The following is a 20,945-nucleotide window of genomic DNA, read 5'->3' as shown; positions in this document are numbered from 1 at the left end:
TTTGCAAGGGGGTATGTTGAAAATTATCTGTGCATGTGTTTTGAAAATAAAAAGCTTATTCAAATCAGTATTATTCAATATTATATTTTACATAAATCATATAGGAATAATTAGATAGGATAGGTTCTTTAATAGTAGTCTTTTATAATGGATTTTAAACTTTCATGGAATGTTGATTACTTATTTACAAAGTAAATTTACCGGGTAAAATTTTTCACTTGTGCAACTACAAGAATGCTGACAAAAGATATCTTCATCCTGTTTTACTCAAATTCCATGTCCAAACTCAGCATGATGAGATGCCTTGATTCTTTGGAAAGTCACCCAACTTATTTTTGTACCTCTGGACCATTGTTTTTGACCTAAGCAGGGAAGGATCTCATGACCATCTTATAACCACTTCTTCAGTGCTTTGCCCAACCTGTGATACTGATAAGATTTAGATTTAGGGAACCAAAATGAGATTAGGGTTTCTGGTGGACAGGAAGTTAAATGATAAGGTCTAGTGGCAGGTCAGGATTTAGGGAACCAAATGGAGAGGTTTGGCTCCCGTGTAACCCCTTGGGATTCAGCGTATGGGTAGGGTAGCGGCGCAGAGGTTCTCTGTAAAGGAATTTACAGATCCGAAAACCTAGATTGATAAAAGAAGTTTATTATGGGGATTGGAAGTAAGATTAGAAATCCTGACAGAGAGGCATGAAGTCTAGTTAGAGAAATAGGTGAGGATAAAGAGAGGATAACTCTGGAAAAAAATATTCCAGTGGACAGAGGCCCTTGGCATCCCAAGCATGGCATAGCTGGCATGTTTGGAACCTCTGCAAAGAGAGGATTTTCATTTGGCTCTTTTATATTGAGTGTCTTAGTCGGGGCTGGGCAGCCCAAACAAGTCAGAATGGGGGCTGGGACAAGCCCAGATCTCCTATTGGAATTCAAAGGGATGTTTTTTGACCAGGATTTGTAATTGAATCAAAAGCTCTGAGAGCATCCTGGAAAGACAACTTGTCTGGGGAGGATATGTCTCAGCCAGGAGGGGCTGGGAATCTGAAAGGAATCACAGATCAATCGGAAATAGTTTCTTAAAGGGATCACAACCTGCTTCAATACCACCTCCCATCCCACCTCCCCCACTGATGTATCATTTTTGGCTCTCAAGGGCAAGGTCTATCAAAGCAATGAGATTTTGTATTTTACCATGCCTCTTTTGCATATTTGGGTATCAAACTTTATAAAAACAAGGTCCTGGAAGGAGGTGGCTCATATCATGAGGAGACTTTGGATCCTTTAATGAAATGCCATTGACTCAGGGCTCTGCTTCTTTTATTATAGGTTCGACAATTGTAATCCCTGCAAGCCTCTGAATAGTGAATAGAGAAGTTTATAGTATTTTGCATATGACATGAGACCTCAAGTCTGCATAAGCTTTCCATAGACAAAAGACACAGAGCTTACTAGTGTTTAGTAAATAATAATGGAAGATAATAACTACTGTCATGTAGTTACTGTGCCTAAATCCTATTGAAATTACTAAGTAGGGTGTGAATAGAGAGGAGCATCTAATTGGAGATGAATCAGACTTAGTGTTTTCATGATTTTCTTGCTGAATTTGAGGTTCTCATCTAGTAATAAAGATTTGGAGCCAGACAAGTCAAGATGGAATTGAGCAAATTTTGACAAGAACATAAATTGTCACTTTAATTTCTTTTATACTACAGAAAGGTATGGTTTGTCCCCCTAATCCTTTCTCCTTCTTCATCAAGGCTAATTTTCCAGCTTCCTGCTCTTCATGGAAAGAATTCAGAACAGCAACAGGTAGCAATAGTCTTTTTTCTAGAAGAGTCCCAGATAAATATTGATATCAAAGTTCAGACATTTGAATTTAATAGGGGGAAAAAAAACCCAAAACTAAAAGACCTTGGATCCATGAACTAAAACCTTAGGGTCTTTTGTTTCAAGATAATTTTCCCTGATATCATTATACATGGCAACAGCAAGATTATATGATGATCAAAGTGGCTCTCTTCAGCAATGAGATGATTCAAGCTTCCACACTGGCTGTGTACAAATATTTTGTTTCATTATCAGGAGGGAGGCTAGTATGTTTCATCATTAGTCCTCTGGAATTGTGGTTGGTCATTAAGCTGATAGAGTTCCTAAATCTTTCCAAGGTGTTTGCTTTTACCACACTATGATTATTATATACATTGTTCTGGTTCTGTTCACATCATTTAGCATCAGAATGTACAGGTCTCCCAAGGTTTCTTTAAAACCACCTCCTCCTCCGTGTCCATTACATTCCCATTCCCCATTTACTTAGTGACACTTTGATTCATTTCATTTGAACATTCTACCTTGCATGATCTATTACACAGAACTTGGCCTCTATGAGAAGTCTGTTGTATGTACTCTGTACTGATTCCCTTCTATGTACTCTGTATTGGTAAGAGATTTTAAAAATGAATACAAAACACAAAAGGGGTTGGGAGAGACTTTTATTTTCATCAGAAATAGTAATGTTTACAAAACATTTGTTGAAGGAAAGGCAAGCCAATTCCTAGCAGCCACATTTTTAACTTAAAAGGCTAGAATTGGGCCAAAAATAAAGAATCACTACATTTTATTTCATTTCAATTTTTAAAAAGGCAAATCCAAATATTACATATATTCCAAGATCAAATCATTCTATATGGGTTTCCCATCCCATTTTGTTGATGATATTTTAGTATTCCTTCTAAGCAGTTTACTCAGTAGATCACTGTGCCAATGATCCTTGGGAACCTGAAACTGAATTACTGGTTACCTATGGCTTAATTCTAAATGCATATTCAAATAAGGAGGAGGAAATATGCTATATTATTAACTACCCTATCTGAAAGATATATGATCCCACATATTTTGGCCTTGGAGTCAGGAAGACCTGGGTACAAGTCACAGGTAATTGGGATACCACAGGCAAGTCACAATCTTTCAGGGACCCAAGCAATTTCTAAGAATCTAAAGTTAAACACAACTTGCTTATTCTGTACTGGTAGAAGGAGTTTACACATTAGGGGTTGTATACACTGATGGAATCATAATTCTAAAACCACCAAAAAAATTCCTATCAAGACTGACCTTTTCACCTCCACTGGTCAGTCTGCGTATCTTTTTAAGTGCATGTGGGATCACAGAAGGAAAGTTCTATGCCGATGAAATCATGGGTCACATTCCTTTGCATTACTGAAAGAAACTATGTAACAGTAGGGCATATTTTAGTCAGAGCTGAACTGTATGGCCCAGGTTTCTTGAATCTATTCCTGTACTATACAAAGCCAACCAAAGATAGTCTTAGAATATGGTTCAGACTTAGTGGAAATGTTAAGAAAAGCTTAACAAGCACCTGTTAGCCAGCTGTGATTTAAGAATTCTCTATCATTCTTTCCTCCAAGCAAATATTTATGATATGTTTCTCTCAAGAACATTAAGCCTTGACTGAATCAGAAACTTCTCTCTCATATGAACTCCCTGATGTCTAGTAAGGGCAGAACTTTTACTGAAGCTTTTCCCACACTGAGGACATTCATAGGGCTTCTCACCAGTATGTGTTCTCTGATGGGCATTGAAATGGGAACTATTATTGAAGCTTTTCCCACATTCCCTACATTTATATGGACTTTCCCCAGTGTGAGCTCGTCGATGAGCACTAAACTGGGAGCTATTGTTGAACCTTTTCCCACACTCATTACACTGATATGGCTTTTCTCCTGTGTGGGTTCTCTGGTGGACAATGAGGCTTGAGCTCTGATTGAAGCTTTTCCCACATTCGCCACACTTGTAGGGCCTCTCTCCAGTATGGGTCCTCAGGTGGGCAGTGAGGTTGGAACGCTCACTGAAACTTTTCCCACATTCATTGCATTTGTGGGGTTTCTCACCTGTGTGGATTCTCTGATGCCTAACAAGATAAGAACCACGACTGAAACTTTTCCCACACTCATGACATCTAGTAGTCTTTTCTAATTCAGGGACTGATTTGAGGGAATTTTTAGAGAAGCTGTTTCCACATGCAAGTTGTTTATAGTGTTTTTCTCCAATACAAAGTTTCTGTTGATCTAGTTTTTTCATTAAATCTCTCTCATGGAAATCTGGTTTGCCTTGTCTCTCTCGTGGAAAATTTATAAGTTGTTTTCTTAACTTGCTCACAGTCTCACAAGCTTCTTTCAAAACAGGATATTGGAAAATTTGTCGATTAAATCTTCCTGGTATTGTTCTGCTCAGCTGCTCTTTTTCTGAATATTCCCATTTTAGATCCTCCTCTTTAATCTCATTCTTGACTTCTAAACATGAAAAAAGAAATTAGTTGACTGTGCCAGAAAGGAAGCCATAAAAAGTAATTATTGCTAAATTCTTAGCAGATCAATTCAAAAACACAATCTGTAACAAGCCAAGCCTTATATTAATAAAAGTTGAATGATTTACTTCTCCATTAGAGATCTGTTTAAATACATTAAATATCTGAGGTTTCCAGTTTCTTTCCTTCTCTCTCTCTCTCTCTTTTTTTTTTTTAGAAAAATGACCAGGACCAGCATCTTTTTTCTATTCTTTTCTTTTTCACATTTATTTATTTATTTATTTTATTTTATAATAACTTTATATTGACAGAATCCATACCAGGGTAATTTTTTTACACCATTATCCCTTGCACTTGCTTCTGTTCCGATTTTTCCCCTCCCTCCCTCCACCTCCTCCCCTAGATGACAAGCAGTCCTATACATGTTAGATATGTTGCAGTATATCCTAGATACAATATATGTTTGCAGAACTGAACAGTTCTCTTGTTGCACAGGTAGAATTGGATTCAGAAGGTAAAAATAACCCAGGAAGAAAAACAAAAATGCATATAGTTCACATTCATTTCCCAGCGTTCTTTCTTTGGATGTAGCTGCTTCTGTCCATCATTTATCAATTGAAACTGAATTAGCTCTCTTTATCGAAGAAATCCACTTCCAGCAGAATACATCCTCATACAATATCATTGTTAAAGTGTATAATGATCTCCTGGTTCTGCTCATTTCACTTAGCATCAGTTCATGTAAGTCTCTCCAAGCCTCTCTGTATTCATCTTGCTGATCATTTCTTACACAACAATAATATTCCATAACATTCATATACCACAATTTACTCAGCCATTCTCCAATTGATGGGCATCCATTCAATTTCCAGTTTCTAACCACAGCCACAGGGCTGCCACAAACATTTTGGTACATACAGGTCCCTTTCCCTTTTTTAGTATCTCTTTGAGGTATAAGCCCAGAAGTAACACTGCTGGATCAAAGGGTATGGACAGTTTGATAACTTTTTGGGCATAATTCCAGATTGCTCTCCAGAATGGTTGGATTCGTTCACAACTCCACCAACAATGCATCAGTGTCCCAGTTTTCCCTCATCCCCTCCAATATTCATCATTATTTTTTCCCTGTCATCTTAGCCAATCTGACAGGTGTGTAGTGGTATCTCAGAGTTGTCTTAATTTGCATTTCTCTGATTAATAATGATTTGGAGCATATTTTCATATGGCTATAAAGAGTTTTAATTTCTTCATCTGAAAATTGTCTAGAACATTACATTTTAAAGAGAATATTACAAAATTGATTTAAGAGGTTTTGGAATCCAAGGTTCTCAACTTTCTGGCTAGGCTTCTTAAAACCCATTTTGTCAATCTCTGATAACCTTCCTGGGTCTCCAGACTCCTTTGGCTTGTTTTTCAAACTTGACATTTCTTCTACCCTGACCAGAAAAAGAAATCACCTCTGCAAGGACTTCAGGCATGGGGACAGAAGGCAAAGAAAGGGCAACACTAATATCTCCCCTATGACAATGTAGGTTCCTTGAGGGCAGAGACTATATTTGCTTTTTTATCTGTATACCCAAGGTTTAACATAGTGCTTGGCATGTGGTAAGGGGTAAAAAATGCTTTTTAGTTTATTCATTTATTCAACAATAAGAAATGTTTCAAAGTAAAAGTAGATAGGAAAGACTCAAAATAACACAGAGAAGTGGATTCTGATGAACTTGAAAGGGTAAACAGAGGCTGGGTATTCCTGCTGTACTCTGTGGCATCTAATCTAGTCTAACTCCTATCTATAATTCTGTGATTATTCTGTGTATATGAAACTAATGAGTAAACATTTAAAAATCAAAATATTCCAAAACTTGCTTATTTTGACAAATATTAGAGAATGCCACTTAGCAGAAGTTAGAGTTTAGCTACCTTTTACAAATATCCTTGAAATATAGATCAAGTACATTATTGGTGAACTGTGAACGGATTCAGCCATTCTGGACAGTGATTTGGAACTATGCTCAAAAAGTTATCAAACTATGCATATCCTTTGATCCAGAAGTGTTACTACTGGGCTTATATCCCAAAGAGATCTTAAAGAAGGAAAAGGGACTTGTGTGTGCAAGAATGTTTGTGGCAGCCTTCTTTGTAGTGTATAGAAACTGGAAATTGAACGGATGCCCATCAATTGGAGAATGGCTGAATAAACTGTGGTATATGAATATTATGGAATATTATTGTTCTGTAACAAATGACCAGCAGGATGATTTCAGAAAGGCTTGGAGTGACTTACATGAACTGATGCTGAGTGAAATGAGCAGGACCAGGAGATCATTATATACTTCAACAACAATACTATATGATGATCAATTCTGATGGACGTGGCCTTCTTCAACAATGAGATGAACCAAATCAGTTCCAATAGAGCAATAATGAATTGAACCAGCTACACCCAGGGAAAGAACTCTGGGAAATGAGTGTGAACCACTACATAGACTTCCCAATCCCTCTATTTTTGTCCGCCTGCATTTTTGATTTCCTTCACAGGTTAATTTGTACACTATTTCAAAGTCCGATTCTTCTTGTGCAACAAAATAACTGTATGGACATGTATACATATATTGTATTTAATATATACTTTAACATATTTAACATGTATTAGTCTATCTGCCATCTGGGGGAGTGGGCGAGGGGAAGGAGGGGAAAAACTGGAACAAAAGGTTTTGTAATTGTCAATGCTGAAAAATTACCCATGCATATATCTTGTAAATAAAGAGCTATTAAAAAAAAAAAAAAAGAAAAATAGATCAAGCCCAGAAGCCCTCAAAAGATTTGAGTTTATCTAGGATTTGTCCAGAAGAGCTAGTCTTCTAATTTTTCCCAACATCTAATCTGATTCCAGTCTAACTTTGATGATCTAGAGGGCAAGGCTATATTCAACTTCTTTCTCCAATCACATTCTCAAGCCTAGAGTTCTAGTCTGATTGAAAAAGAAAGAAGTTGGCCATGTATACAAGATCAGGGAATATTAAAAAAACCCATTTTGTGGCATCACAAAAGAAAACACAAGTCTATTTTATCACCTTTATAGAGGCACTGAAATTACACTACTAGTCATATTAATACCATTTTGATCACAGAGACATACAAAGAAGTAAAGGTATACATAGAGCCTGGACAGGTGCAGGAAGAGAAGCAATGCTTTGGCCAGGAATGGTAACATGAACAGATTTGGCCCAAAACAAAAATTCAATCCCAAACTGAATTTATGCAATGGTACTTTTCCAAGCATTAGAGACAGTGTGGTATAGTGGCTAGCACTGGAATAAGAAAAATCTAAGTTCATGTTCTGACTTAACACAAATTAGCTATGTGATGATGACAAGTCACATAATCTTCAATACCACAGAAACGCTCTAAATCTAAATTACATAAAACTGTCACACTGTATTTGTGAGAGGAATTTTCATACCAGAAGTTCCCTTCCACAACCAAAAACAAACCCTATCCTAAGAAATATAACATTTAAGTACAGTTCTTTGCCTTGAGGAAATCTCTGCAATATGAGGGATTTCTTTACATTCACATATCCTAAATAAAAAGAAAAAAATTTTTAACCTAGGGGCCAAAAATATGGGGAATTTAAAGATCATTTTTAGAGTTATTCTGTTGTCAGTTTAGGGGCAGTAGAGGGTGGGAAAGAGGAAGTCATTTGGAACTGATAATGCTATTTTAAAAAAATCTTTTAAAAATATCTTTAAAAATATTTTTAAAAATTTAAAAACATTTTCTAAAAATGCAATTTTACAAAAGATTTCAATTAAAAGTTCAGCAACAAACAGCATTATAGTATCAGCCTAAGTTCAGAAAGGTTCATCAACAGAAGGTTGGCCAGAGCAACTCAATCCTTAGAAAGATATGAAAGAGACACAACCTGAATCAATAGAGGGCCTGCTCACACCACTAAAAATATACAACCTCATGGTATTGTGTTGGGACTGTACAACAATCTATTAAATCCCAACATCATACTCAAGATGACAAAGGGAACACAAAAATTTTATAAGTGGATTAAAAAAAAAAAGGAAGCCCATTCTTGAAACAGAACAACTCTTATCTGATCAACTACCACCTTATATTCATGGCCATTTTGTTGATGGGTCAGTTTTTCATAAATCTGAAATTCATTGTGAATTAAAAGGAAAGTCTTTGTTTCCTCTAAACAACAGTGCTCACCTATAATTTTCTCATCCCCCAAGTCCCGCTGTTGCCTCTGACCTCCCCAGTTTTTCCCTTCTCTCTTTGCTCGTTTCTCAGTTTGTACTTGGTCTTCATATGTATGGGAGCTACTTAGGATTTCTGTCTCCTTGGAACCCTGAAGATCTGGAAGACATATATCTTTTCCATGCTCCACCTCAGAGATCAGAAGAGGCTTGGAAAGTCCTAAACATTGAAAAGCAGAAAGGGAAAATCATAGTTTATACTGACCACAAAGAATCCCCAAATTTAGGTAAATGTTAGAATTTCCCAGAAACAAAGAGTTTCTTGGGGGCTATTTGAGATGGTTGCCATCCCACGAAGGAATGGCCAAAAAAAAATATATATTTATATATATATGTGATTTGGAAATAGCAAAAGAATGGCCAATTTGGGTCACCATTGAAATCAGAACAATCTGTTAGAAGAATTCTTTTCCAAAGTTGATGAGATAGGAAAGGACCCAGAAAGAAATCATGATTTGGTCCCTCCAAAAGGCCATGAAGGTAGGGGTAGAAATTATCCTGAGAAGGGAAGAGTTTCTCTGTCACAAGAGGCAATGAAGCCTGTGTCTCTGGAAGGTTTTGGGGTTTAGGAAACTGAGTTAGTAAGCAAACTGGCTCTAAATCTACAGGAGAAATGAATCCTTACCCAATGAGTCCACATTTCTGCAATTCTCCTGCATGATACCCCTGTAGAGGACCCTCTGAGCAGAATTCAAACACCTCCACTCTTCCTGGGAGAAGGGCATGGTCACATCTCCACACGTGACTGGTTCCTGTAACAACACCGGTACCTGCTGCTACCGAGAAAATAGCATCGCTCTATCCTAGGTTGAGGGGCAGAGACAGGAGCACAATGATCAGATCAGGACACAAGAAGAGAGCTGAGGTGAGGAGCCTCTGTAGTTAAAGTGAGGTATGGGTGGGGTGGAAAAAGGGGCAAAAACAAGAGATAATATATTCAAATAATATGAGGGATGTCTGCAAGAAGCCAAATATGCTCTTTTAAAATCTGCCTGATTTACTTGGCAAGGAAAGGGGTCTGAGAACAGAAAGAAATGAACTCTAGGCTATGAAAAAAAATCCCAGGATGAAACCTTGTGATCTCAGAAAAAAAACAGAACAGCAGCTCACCTGAAAGCCAGTTGTAAGGATTACAGCTTCCATTTCCTGGTTTATCTTCCTTCTCTCCCAGGGAAAGGCAGAAACCTGGGGAGCCAGCTTGACTGAAGGAAGGAAAAGGAGTCATCAGAGGGATGGAAGGTGTTAAACGTTTTCTTGACTTTCTCTATGAACATATCTAAACTAATTTACTAACTCAATGAGATCCTCCCACAGTCCCAAGAATAGCCTTTTTAGCTCTCATTACTTTATCCTCTGAAACCAAAGAAATCAGTGCCTTTTTCCAAACTCCTCCAGGAATCCCATACTTGTGGTTAATCACCAATTATTATTAGTTTGAAGGGAACAGTATCTTTGTAATCATGAGTCATTTAGAAGTCTGGATTAAAATCTGGGGATTGAAGGATTGTAATCTCTACTAAATAATACTATTACCTGACTATAAATTTCATGAGGGTAGGAAATGTCTTATTTTAACTTTCTCTCTCTCCCATGACTATGCTGAGCTATGAGTGTATGACCTACATACACAGGCCAGTTAACAAATGTTTGTGAAATTGAACTGAATCCTGATCGATTCAGTTGCTGTCCTTGCCGAGAACTGGCACACCACAAGGTAGAGAGCAAAAAAAAAAAAAAAAAAAAAAATCTCCCTAGGATTATAAAATAGGAGAAAAATCTTGCTTTGCTTTTAAATATCAACAAGAAAAGAATGAAACAAAGAAATCACTCGTTATTTTCAGCCACACAAAGTTTGCTAAATCACAAACTAGATAAGTCTTATGTCCAGAGTCAAAATGCAATTCTAGCAGATTTGTTCCAGTCAACCAGCCTTACTGAAAAAGAAACTTCTACCTATGATTTTTGATCATTACATTTGGAAAATAAATAAAAGCACTGAAAAAAAAAAAAAAAAAGACCTCTGAGTAAAGACAAAAGGAACTGGAGAAACATTGTAAAGGAAAGGATATTGGAGGTAAATAGTTAGGGCCTAACTACAGTCAGGCAAAAAGCACTTCTTGATTATAATTTATTATATCAATTAAACCATCCTGAAAATCTCTTTCCTAAAGATCTTTAAAATAAGAATCCCACCAGTAGATGTACTAGAGGGGCTCAGGTATTCCTTTCCATCCACCCCACCAATCACTGTTTCTTACTTGTGTCTGCTCTGACTGGAGGCTCCTGTTCATAGTCTATCTGTTTCTGTGGTCTCTGATGAAGGCTCCATGATGCATCTTTTGAAGGATCTTTTTCCTGCTGGTTCTCCTCTTGCTTTAGGTGGTAGTTCATGGACTCCTGTGCTGTTCCCAGAGACACTATCTTCTCCACAAGAACTTCTGGGTTTTGCACACTGACTGGAAACTGGGAATAGCCCTATATATAGTTACCATATAGTCTAAAATTGAACATTATTCCAGGAAAAGTAAAATCTAAAAACCAGACAGGCACAAAACTGCAGAAATAGTAACTAAAATATTATTTCTTTAGATACTGTCCTTCTGTTTTGACAGGAAGTTTACAGAAATCAAAGGCTGATACCTTTAAAAATGAGAAAGTAGTTTCTATTTTGAGAAACCTAAAATGCTTAGTAAGAGTTATAAAAGAACTATGGCACTTTCCTGACACAGCCTTCATCATAATATGCTGAGTATTCTCAGAATCCTGGACCTCAACAACCATCTGCTCCAAACTGAAGGTGAACAGGAACCCACAGATCAGATCTTTTGCTGAAGACCTCTATCAAGAGTAAACTCATCATTTCCCAGGGCAGTTCACAAGACTTGCACTTCCTCGATGAATAATATACAACCCCATGCACATTTCATCTTTATCCCTGTTTCTTTTCTTCTACCAACCAAAGCACACTCTGATGACTTAATAAAATTAAATTGTTTTGCAGAGATACTTCCATTTCAGCCATATTCTTTTTAACATTTCCCACCTCTGTCAAAGTTGGAATAATTACACTGTCTTACTCTCTGCCATCAACCTTCATCCATTACAGACTTCAGATCTTATTCAAGCAAGCCCTAGCTATCGCCAGCTAAGCTCCAGCCACACCTGTCAACTCAGCACCTGTATCTTAAGGGCTCTTTCTTCACTCAAGGGAGGCAGCTCAGTACATACGGTGGTAAGAGCCAGGTATGCCTTTTGATCCTGGCACTTATGAGCTGTGTGACCTTAGAAAGTCTCAGTCTCTTTATCTGCAGAATGAAGGGATTGGACTTGAAGATGGCTAAAGTCCCTTCAGCTACGATCCTAAAGAAGCTAGAGAGGGCTCAGCTTGGTAGTTTCTTCTATGCAATGTTACAACGTGTAAAGCATATATGCTCTATTAGCTCCTTGATGAAAAGGAGCATGTCTGAAACCACTTTGTCTATTTCTTGCACAAGTATTTTGCCCAAAGTAGGAGCTCAATCACACACTGAATGAGTTACCTGGCTGATGAGATAAAAAAGGGGGAAATTTTTTCCTGGTTGTATGGTGGGAAAGGCATGGAACTTGGAATTAGAAAGCCATGATTACAATTCCACATTTACAAATGGCATGACTCTGGACAAGTTACTACATTAAGTTTCAGCTTCTATATCTGCAAAATGATAATGCTTACAAATCTCCACCATGAGTAAGTACTTTATAAATGTAAGCTGTTAGCAGTAAAAATAGTGGTGATGGCTATAGTCATATCACACAATATAGATTGGAAAAAAAAAAAAAGAAAGGTAATGTTGATCCTTTGTCTCCTATGCCAGCTGACACTGACAGCTTCACTGTAGCGTCTTCCTATGGTTATAGCATATTTCTTTCTTACCTGTTGTTCTGGTCTCTCAGTTTCTTTCTGCAAGTCCTCAACAAGGGCCACAGCCTCCTCACCATTTTCTGGATGATGCTCCCTCACCTGGACCTGGATCTCCCCAGGCAGAATGGTTAGGAACTGCTCCAGGACCAGCATTTCTAAGATTTGTTCTTTTGAGTTTGTCTTGGGCCTCAACCACCTACAACAAAGTTCCCAAAGTGTACTAAAAGCTTCATGGGGCCCAGCCACCTCTTGGTAGCAAAACTGCCTGAAATGCTGACGGAAGACTTCCGAGTCAGCTGTTCCTTCCACCTGAAGGGCAGTTTTCTGACTCCAGGTAGAGTTTTTCTGCAGAGCTTGTACGTGGCAGCCTGAGGCCATAGCCATCATTCACCTTAGAGGATGACTTCACTACAGATGGTTCCTGGTTCTGGGGATTAAACGCTGTCTCTTTGTCATGTCACTAAGTTGCCACTGTACTGGACACCAGTGACAAATAGCTTCTCTCTGGGCTCTGGGAAACAAAATAATGTCAATGTAAGTATAAGAACATGCCATTCTCAATTCATTGTGGAGAACCACAGATCTAATAGGGACTAGGAATATTTGGCAATCTATATTCTCAGGGACATCTGAGGAATAAAGGTCATCTGTCAGAGAAGCAGCAGAGGGTGGAGGGAAACCATGAAATGATCCAGTTGTTGTGCCCACCTACCAATCCCTTTCATCCTGTCTTTCCATCATCTGCAGTCTACCTTAGTCCTTCATCTTAGACCTGCTCTCTTCATGATTCTACTAATCTAAGGCATAACCTGAAATATTAAAAATACAAAAAAATCCTTTTTTTCCTTACAACCAATAAAGAGATTGTTTGCTATGACTTCAATAGCCTTTCCCTTGCTGTCTACAAAGCCACAGGATTTGTCTAAAATGTGACCTAGCTGGACAGCCTTCAGACAAAAATGGTTCTTGGTTATTCACTTTCTTGTCACATATTCCCATTAATGTTTGAGAACTTTTGTTCTCTCTTTTCCCCTTCTACTCAATATTCCTGGGTCCATTTTTTGTTTTTTTCCTCCCTGAGGCAATTGGGGTTAAGTGACTTGCCCAGGATCACACAGCTAGGAAGTATTAAGTATCTGAGGTCAAATTTGAACTCAAGTCCTCCTGACTTCAGGGCTGGTGCTCTATCCACTGCACCACCTAGTTGTCCCTCCTGGATCCATTTTACCAAACTGTCACCATCTCCGAAATGGTGAATTTGTCCAGTTACTCTGGAAGCAATTTGGGACTATCCCTAAAAAGTACTAAACTGTGCACATTCTTTTTTCCCAGAGACACTAATACTAAGCATATATCCCAGGTAGATGAAAGGAGGAAAAAGATTCATATGCCCAAAAATATTTATAATAGCATTTTTCTCTTATAGTAAAATGGAAACAAAATGGGTGTTCAACAATTAGGGAAATGGCCTGAAGAGATAGGATGGGAACCTGTGATTTCATAGGTGTCAGGAACTCTCAAATGAAATAACTCCTACCAAAGCAGCCTGGAATCTTTTCTGCAACTTATAGTCTTAGTTGCTTAGAGCAGATATGATCCTAACCAAGAAAAAATGTAATTGGGAAATGTTTAACAAAATAAATAAAAATAAAACAATAAAACTAATAATGTTCGTTTGAGTTTTAAGAAATGACATCAAATGAAACAAACACAAGCAGGAGAACAATTAAAGGAAAACAACTTGGAAAGACTAAACAATTAAGACTTCAGGAGACCGAAGATGATGTATCAGAGATCCCATTTTTTGGCAAAGAAATAAAAGACAAAAGACACAGAATGACATGCCTATTTTCAGACAGACAATATATGGATTTCTTTTGCTTGAATATACTTATTTGTTATAAGGAAGGGCTTTTATTCTGGGAGGAAAGGAAGAAAAGATACAGGAAAGAATGGGAGTAGTGGTAGTGATAGTAAAAAAGTGGCAAGGAAACAGTTTTTAAAAACACAAAAGGGAGCAAAAGGAAGTTCAGAAGGCACAGAAAAGCCAATCATTGGTAATATTACTCTATTAAATCGATAAGAAAAAAAGAAGTATAATAATAGAGATATACTATCATTTCTTTTTCTTAATTGTGTATAGAAAAGTTCATATTTGTTGACGTTTGTTGACAAATAACAATTCTAAAATAATATAAGGGGGTGAGAATGAAGAAATGTACCTATTACTATTCCTTCTTGCAGTGTGGATGATTGTTTCTGATGATCTTGTCAATAATGTCTTTATGGGTATTTCCAACCTAATTTTACGCTGACAAATAATAAATTCATGACAATATTAACAGAGCATAACCAAAAGGTCACTGTAAAATCCCTACCCTTGTCCTGTTTGTTAAATCACCCATTTATTACATTGTTCCTGTGAAATTAACTGACCCCACAAGATTGTTCTATGTAACATTATGCTTTCAAGTAACAATCAACCAACATTAGATGTGCCTATCATGATGATACGATTTTCTCATATCATCCACCATGAAATTCTGTGGAATATCTAGCAAACACCTTAGCAGATTATCACTTTGGATTCATATATTATCTTTCTTCCAAAGAATTTTCCTTTGAATCACTACATATCACTTTACAACATCACACTGAGGTAAGCAGGATACAGAAATGAAAGTCATAATTATAACATAAGCATCATCATTTCTACAAATGGAGAAACTGTTAAAAAGTAGTACAGTGCCTCATCTGTACAACTGAGATGACAATCCTGGGTAAAGGTAGGGATTAAATCTATGATTTCATTGGCATAGGGAAGTCAAAGGTAAGAAAACTTCCTCCACCAGTATAGTTTAGCACCCATTCTATAACTTATTTAGAAAGTTCCTAAAGCACTGATTGGTCCAGGGTTACACAGCCAGGATGTATCAGAGAGCATTTGACCCCAGGTCTTCCTGCCCTCAACGTGGGCTATCCACCATATAACCTTGCCTTTAAATAACATTAGACAAGGGGGCAAAAAAGATCTTTTTGCATCTAGAGAAAAAGGTGAATCTTATATTTTGTGTGGAAATTTCACACATGGCTTCAGATTGTATCCATCCCACAGTTTTTTTTAATGGAATCACAGCACTAAAAGTTGAAAAATAATTTTATTAAATAAAATTGCACTCATTTAATTTACCTAAAATGGAGCTACTGATAATTTTTTTTCTGTGAAACATCAGTGCTCAACTGCAGTCAGCCAATATGCTTAGATGCCATTTGCCTTGCTATCTCTTTTCCTTTATCACTTTCTTCAACATAATGACATGATATCCAATTTTTTATTTTAGATAGAGCCAATGTGGAAATTTGTTTTGATAGACTACATATGTTTGTAACAGGATTTGTTTTTTGGTTCTAAAGTTGGGGGAGGAGGGGAGAAGGTGGAGATGGGAAGGCAAGAAGGTAGAGAAAGTAGAGATTCCTTTATGGATATCCCATTGTAACTTTTTTCTTATAAAATCCCTACATACATCTTTTGAGTATATCTTCCCACCTACTGGAATCAATGGCTGGAGAAGTGTGTTTTGGGTAAGAAGATTCTCTTCTTTTTAAATCATATTCTTGCTTTTTTTTATGTTTTTATAACACATTCGTTTCTGAACTTATTCCCTTCTTCTCTCTTGCTCTTTCAAGCCATTCAATTATGCTCTGTGATAAAGACTCTTTTTAAAAGAGAGGAGGAAAGCAGTTCAGAAAACTAACCAATACAGTGATCATGTTGAACAGGAAATGCAATACTTTAAACCCATAACACTTTATCTCTGCAGTAAAGAGAGAACTCATCTCCTCAGGAATATTATAGCCTAAATTCAGAACTTACACATCAAAGAAAAGATTACAAGCATCCAGAAAGAAGACAAGTACGAAGTATCTAAAGTAAGAATCCTACACTATTTAGTAGTCATCACTATAAAGGAGCAGAGAACTTGAAATATGGTATTCCAGAAGGCTAAAGATATATTTATAGCCAATAATAACAACCCATAAAACTGGGTATAATCCTATAGGGGGAAAAAATAGATCTTTAGTGAAATAGAAGACTTTCAAGTGTTTCTGATTTTTAAAAGTTTAAGAATTGAATAGAAGCTTTGGGGTTCAAAAACAGAGAAATGTAGAATAATAAATATAAAACAATGATAATTAAACAAGGAAAAACTGCTTATATTTTAATATAGGGAAATGATACATATGGAACCTATCATTAGTGGTTATAATGAGTATTATTAGACAAGGCTCAAGAGTAATCCTGCTTTGTTTTAATGATCTTAAAAGAAAAATGGAAAGAAAAAGGAAGCAGAAGGGATGAGGAAGAAGGGAAAAGAAGGTTAGAAAAAAATTTTCTTGAAAAATTAAAGAATGCACAAATAGATATATAGGAATATATACACAAGGAAGGGATAGACTCTTCAACCTCACTCTCATCTGAACTGGTTAAAAGAAGGAAAAATACAGAGTTGGATAGCGAAATAAATTTTATTTAAAAGGAAAATAGGAGGGAAAGTGGAAATGGGAGAGGGGAAATGATAGGCTAGGGAGATTAGAAAAGGAATTAATCCTAAGTAAAACAAATTCTAAAGATGTACAAAAACAGCTTTTTTGAGGTGGCAAAGAGTGGGAAGCTGAGGAAATACTCATAAATTGGAGAAGGAATGAACAAATTATGGTATATAAATGTAATGGAATACTATTGTTAGAAGAAATGATGAAGGGGCTGATTTCAGAGAAACCTGAGAATTAAAGTCATACAATGATGGAAATATGGTAAAAACAAACAACTTTTATAGAATCAGGAACTTTTATCAGCAAAATGACTAACCACAAATTAAGAGGACTAATGATGAAACTATCCACTTCCTGATATTGAGGTTAAAGTCTCAGATTGCAAAATGAGACAAAAATTTTTTTTGGATAGAACTAATATGAAAATGTGTTTTGGTAGATTACACATGTTTGGAACAGGATTTGTTTTTCTTTAGTTCTCAAATTGGGCAGGGGGAGAAGTAAAAGGGGTAGGATGAGAAGGTAAGAAGGCAGGTAATAATCCTATTCGGCTGTCTGAAGAGAATTTTTAAAAAGAAACAATAATGGTGGCTACCAAATGATTCCCAGCACAAAAAAGCCTGCTGTATATTTAGAGTTTTGCTACATGACTTAACAAGCACGAACACATGCTGGCTTGCACAGAATGTATTCGTGATTCAGGTAAGAAGTAGTTTTTTCTTGATATCAACCCCTATTCCCAACTCCCACAACCAAGTCAAACACCATTATATCCTAATATTGAGCAATTTATATCAAAATTTATGTCAATGATACTGATGAAAGAAAATGGATACAAAATATCAAAAATTACCCATTTGACCAAATGTATATTAAACAGCATATCTATTGTTATATATAATATAGCATATTGTACCAACTAGCTGCCTAAAAATAATGAGGAATAGCAGCACTCAGGAAGTCCAGTAAGAAAGCAAATCTATTAAGTCATTTGTTAAAAGTTTTTAAGACTAAAAATTGTTAATTCTAAGTCTGTGACATTTCAGAATAGCTCAAAAGCATTTCTTGAAACTTAGAAATTTTTCTGCAAACATATATTGTATCTAGGATATACTGCAACATATCCAACATATAAAGGACTGCTTGCCATCTAGGGGAGGGAGGGGGAAAAAATCGGAAAAGAAACGAGTGCAAGGGATAATGTTGTCAATATAAAGTAATTATTAAATAAAAATTTTAAAAAAAAAAGAAACTTAGAAATTTTATTTTTATTTACTTTAGATTGGGAAGAGGGAAATTAAATAAATATCTAAGTGATTAAAGAATATCCCATTGTAGCTCTGTTTTCTTGAATAATCCCTACATATATTTCATGTGTACACCTCTCCACCTATTGGAATCAGTGGCTAGAAAAGTCTCTATTTGGGATAAAACTGTACCAAGCTTTTAGCAAACAGTAACTAATGAGAAAAGTTCCAGTTTTTCCCTTCCATTCAGAAAGGCAGATTTGAGATTCAATTAGATTAAAAAGGTTTTAAAGTAGCATTTTAAAAATCCTTGTTTTTTCTCCTTTCAGTTCTCTCATCAAGTGATATAAATATGTGGCCTCTAAGAATCATGTAAGGTCTCAATAGCTGCTCCTGAGACTAATGGGAGGCAAGGGGACCCATGTCTGAAGGTACTAGAAACTAAGGGGAGAAAAGCCAGTAACACAAAGAACGTGGTTATATCAGTGGTCAATCTTATACTAAACCAGTATCCTAATAGAAATTGATTTTCTTAAGGGCAAGGACTACTTTATTTTTGACTTTATATTTCCAGCATTTAGCTTGACATTTTTGTTTGAATGGACCTTTGATTTTACAGCTATATGGAACTCCTTATGAAGAAACCTCCTCTATCAATGCAGGTCAGCACCAGCTATGATCTTAAGAGAATTGTCAAGGGTGTGAACCTGCCAAGTCAAATGAGAATATTTCAAGTAAGTAGAATGGAAAGTTGGCAAACATGTTATTTAATTTAATTCAATATTTATTAATTACCAAGTATGAGACAGGTTAGCCACTATATATATATATATATATATATATATATATATATATATATATATATATATATATATATATATAACAGAACTCATAATCTAATAGAAAGGAAAGAGAAATGGACAAATAGCAGAAGAGAATATGAATGCAAAGGAAAGGCAGAATGCCAAGATAAATTTAAGGTCTATATTAATTATTATTAAATATATATTACAATACTATATTATAATATTAATGCCTATATTTAGACATGAAAATGTAAATTAAAACAAATCTAGGGTTCTACCTTATACCCCTTACTTAGATTGGCAAAAAAAAAAAAAAAAAAAAAAAGATAACTATTAGAGCAGCCTGGGAAAAAAAGATACAATGATATACTAGTGGTGGAGCTGTGAAATAGACTGATCAGTTTGGAAAGCTATTTTATGATCCAAAAGAGATCAAACTATATACACCTTTTAATGCAGTGATACCTTATTAAACCTATACCCCAAAGACACCAAATTAAAAGGAAGGGGTCCTTTATGTACAAACAATTTATAGCAGCTTTAATATAGTTGTAAAGAAGTAGAAACTAAGGACAAAGTGCTAAGAAAAATTCAAGAAGGAAAACATCAATCCCTTTCAGCTGTATAGGAAAGAGGAATGAAGCCTTAATCGAAGGGATAGTTTATTTAGGACTTGAGGGAAAGGTGGGATTTCAAAAGAGAATGGGAGATGGGAGAATCTATGGTCATTTCAGACAGCACTAGCAAAGGCATGGAGAGACAAAACGCAGATTGAAATTACAGAATTAAAAAAAAATTACAGAATGGAAAGTAGTAACTGAAATGTAGAAAACAAAAAGGGGGAAGAGTAAGAGATAAAATTAGAACGGTAGATTGTAGTTTAATTGTAGAGGGACATGAATTTCAGGATTGGAAGGTTTTATTTTATACAGTTAACAGCAAATGGCCACTGAGCTTTTGAGTAGAGCAATGTAAAGTTGGATTGGTAAATTAGGACAGAAGCGTGAAAAGCAGAGTGAGGAGATGAGATTGGAGGCTGAGAGACAGTCTAGACAAGGGTGTAGCTAGAATGGAAAGGAGGGGACAAACGTGAGAGATTTTGCAGACAGAATGTACAGGTATTGAAGGTGAGCCAAAGTTACCAGTGAGGTTTTGAGGCTTTGTACATACGAAGATCGTGCCCCATCTACGAAAAGCTAAGTTAGGAATGAATTAGCTCGGGACACTTCGAGTTTGACGGGGGACAGGGAAGGACCAGCCCACCAAGTGGAAAATCGGGACCGGAGGTCGGAGGAGATCTGGGAATCATCTTCATAGAATTGACAACTGAATCCAAGGTTATGCATGAATGAAGGCAGGGTTAGGGTACACGGTGTTGGGGCCACCTAGGTTTAAGGAACAGGAGGAGAATGTAGAACTTGCAAAAGAGACAAGACAAGGACCGAAAGAAAGAAGCCCTGGAGCATGATGTCACTAAGGCGAAGGACGAGGGGGAGGGGGAGAGGGCGGAGATCCTGAAAGAGATTCTAGACTAATTTCGATCAGGACTGCTCCCTAACCGTGGGGGGGTGGATGGTGTGGTCCCTTTTCTTCCACTCTGCGAGGCCTCCCCGCATCTCACTTCGCCCCCCAACTCCTTCAGCCTACAACCGAAACCAAGCAGCCTCCGGGAGGCCGCAGGAAGGGAGAAGAGGCGAGGCGGCAGGGAGCCTAAGCAAGGGGGGACTAGGAAGTTGGGAGGGACCTGGCCCAAGTCCCGGCCCAGGCGAAGCGGAGAACTCACCAGATCCCGGCTCTCCAGACTCCCCAAACTCCCTCACCAACCCAACCGGAAGTTCC

At 36.9% G+C, this 20,945-nt stretch overlaps 1 protein-coding gene across 3 annotated transcripts; it reads right to left on the bottom strand.

Annotated features, from left to right (window-relative positions):
* Positions 1-2,476: 2,476 nt before the first annotated feature.
* ZSCAN32 (zinc finger and SCAN domain containing 32) lies at positions 2,477-20,945 on the bottom strand. 3 transcript variants are annotated; one of them, XM_051967811.1, is made up of 7 exons: positions 20,890-20,945; positions 12,512-13,010; positions 10,857-11,073; positions 9,709-9,800; positions 9,224-9,350; positions 8,552-8,758; positions 2,477-4,310 (listed from the first exon to the last, which is right to left on the bottom strand). In XM_051967811.1, the coding sequence occupies exons 2-7, from the start codon at positions 12,884-12,886 to the stop codon at positions 3,433-3,435; spliced, it is 1,896 nt and encodes a 631-aa protein (XP_051823771.1). In that variant the 5' UTR covers positions 12,887-13,010; positions 20,890-20,945; the 3' UTR covers positions 2,477-3,432. The 3 variants fall into 3 exon arrangements, with proteins under 3 accessions (XP_051823771.1, XP_051823761.1, XP_051823780.1); XM_051967801.1 differs by lacking the exon at positions 20,890-20,945 and having other exon boundaries at positions 12,512-13,778; XM_051967820.1 differs by lacking the exon at positions 20,890-20,945 and having other exon boundaries at positions 10,857-11,061; positions 12,512-13,777.

The sequence above is a fragment of the Antechinus flavipes genome, chromosome 1 (assembly GCF_016432865.1).
Source record: "Antechinus flavipes isolate AdamAnt ecotype Samford, QLD, Australia chromosome 1, AdamAnt_v2, whole genome shotgun sequence".
Lineage (NCBI taxonomy): Eukaryota > Metazoa > Chordata > Mammalia > Dasyuromorphia > Dasyuridae > Antechinus > Antechinus flavipes.
This window is presented reverse-complemented; position numbering and strand designations above follow the sequence as displayed.

Bases quoted from the DNA above. Each gene is read 5' to 3' on its own strand.
- ZSCAN32 (XM_051967811.1), bottom strand. From the start codon at position 12,886: ATGATGGCTATGGCCTCAGGCTGCCACGTACAAGCTCTGCAGAAAAAC. The intron at 9,801-10,856 runs GTAAGAAACAGT...TCCTTCCTTCAG, and splicing joins TCCAGTCAGAGCAGACACAA to TCAAGCTGGCTCCCCAGGTT. The intron at 4,311-8,551 runs GTGAGCACTGTT...TTTCATGTTTAG, and splicing joins GGGGGATGAGAAAATTATAG to AAGTCAAGAATGAGATTAAA.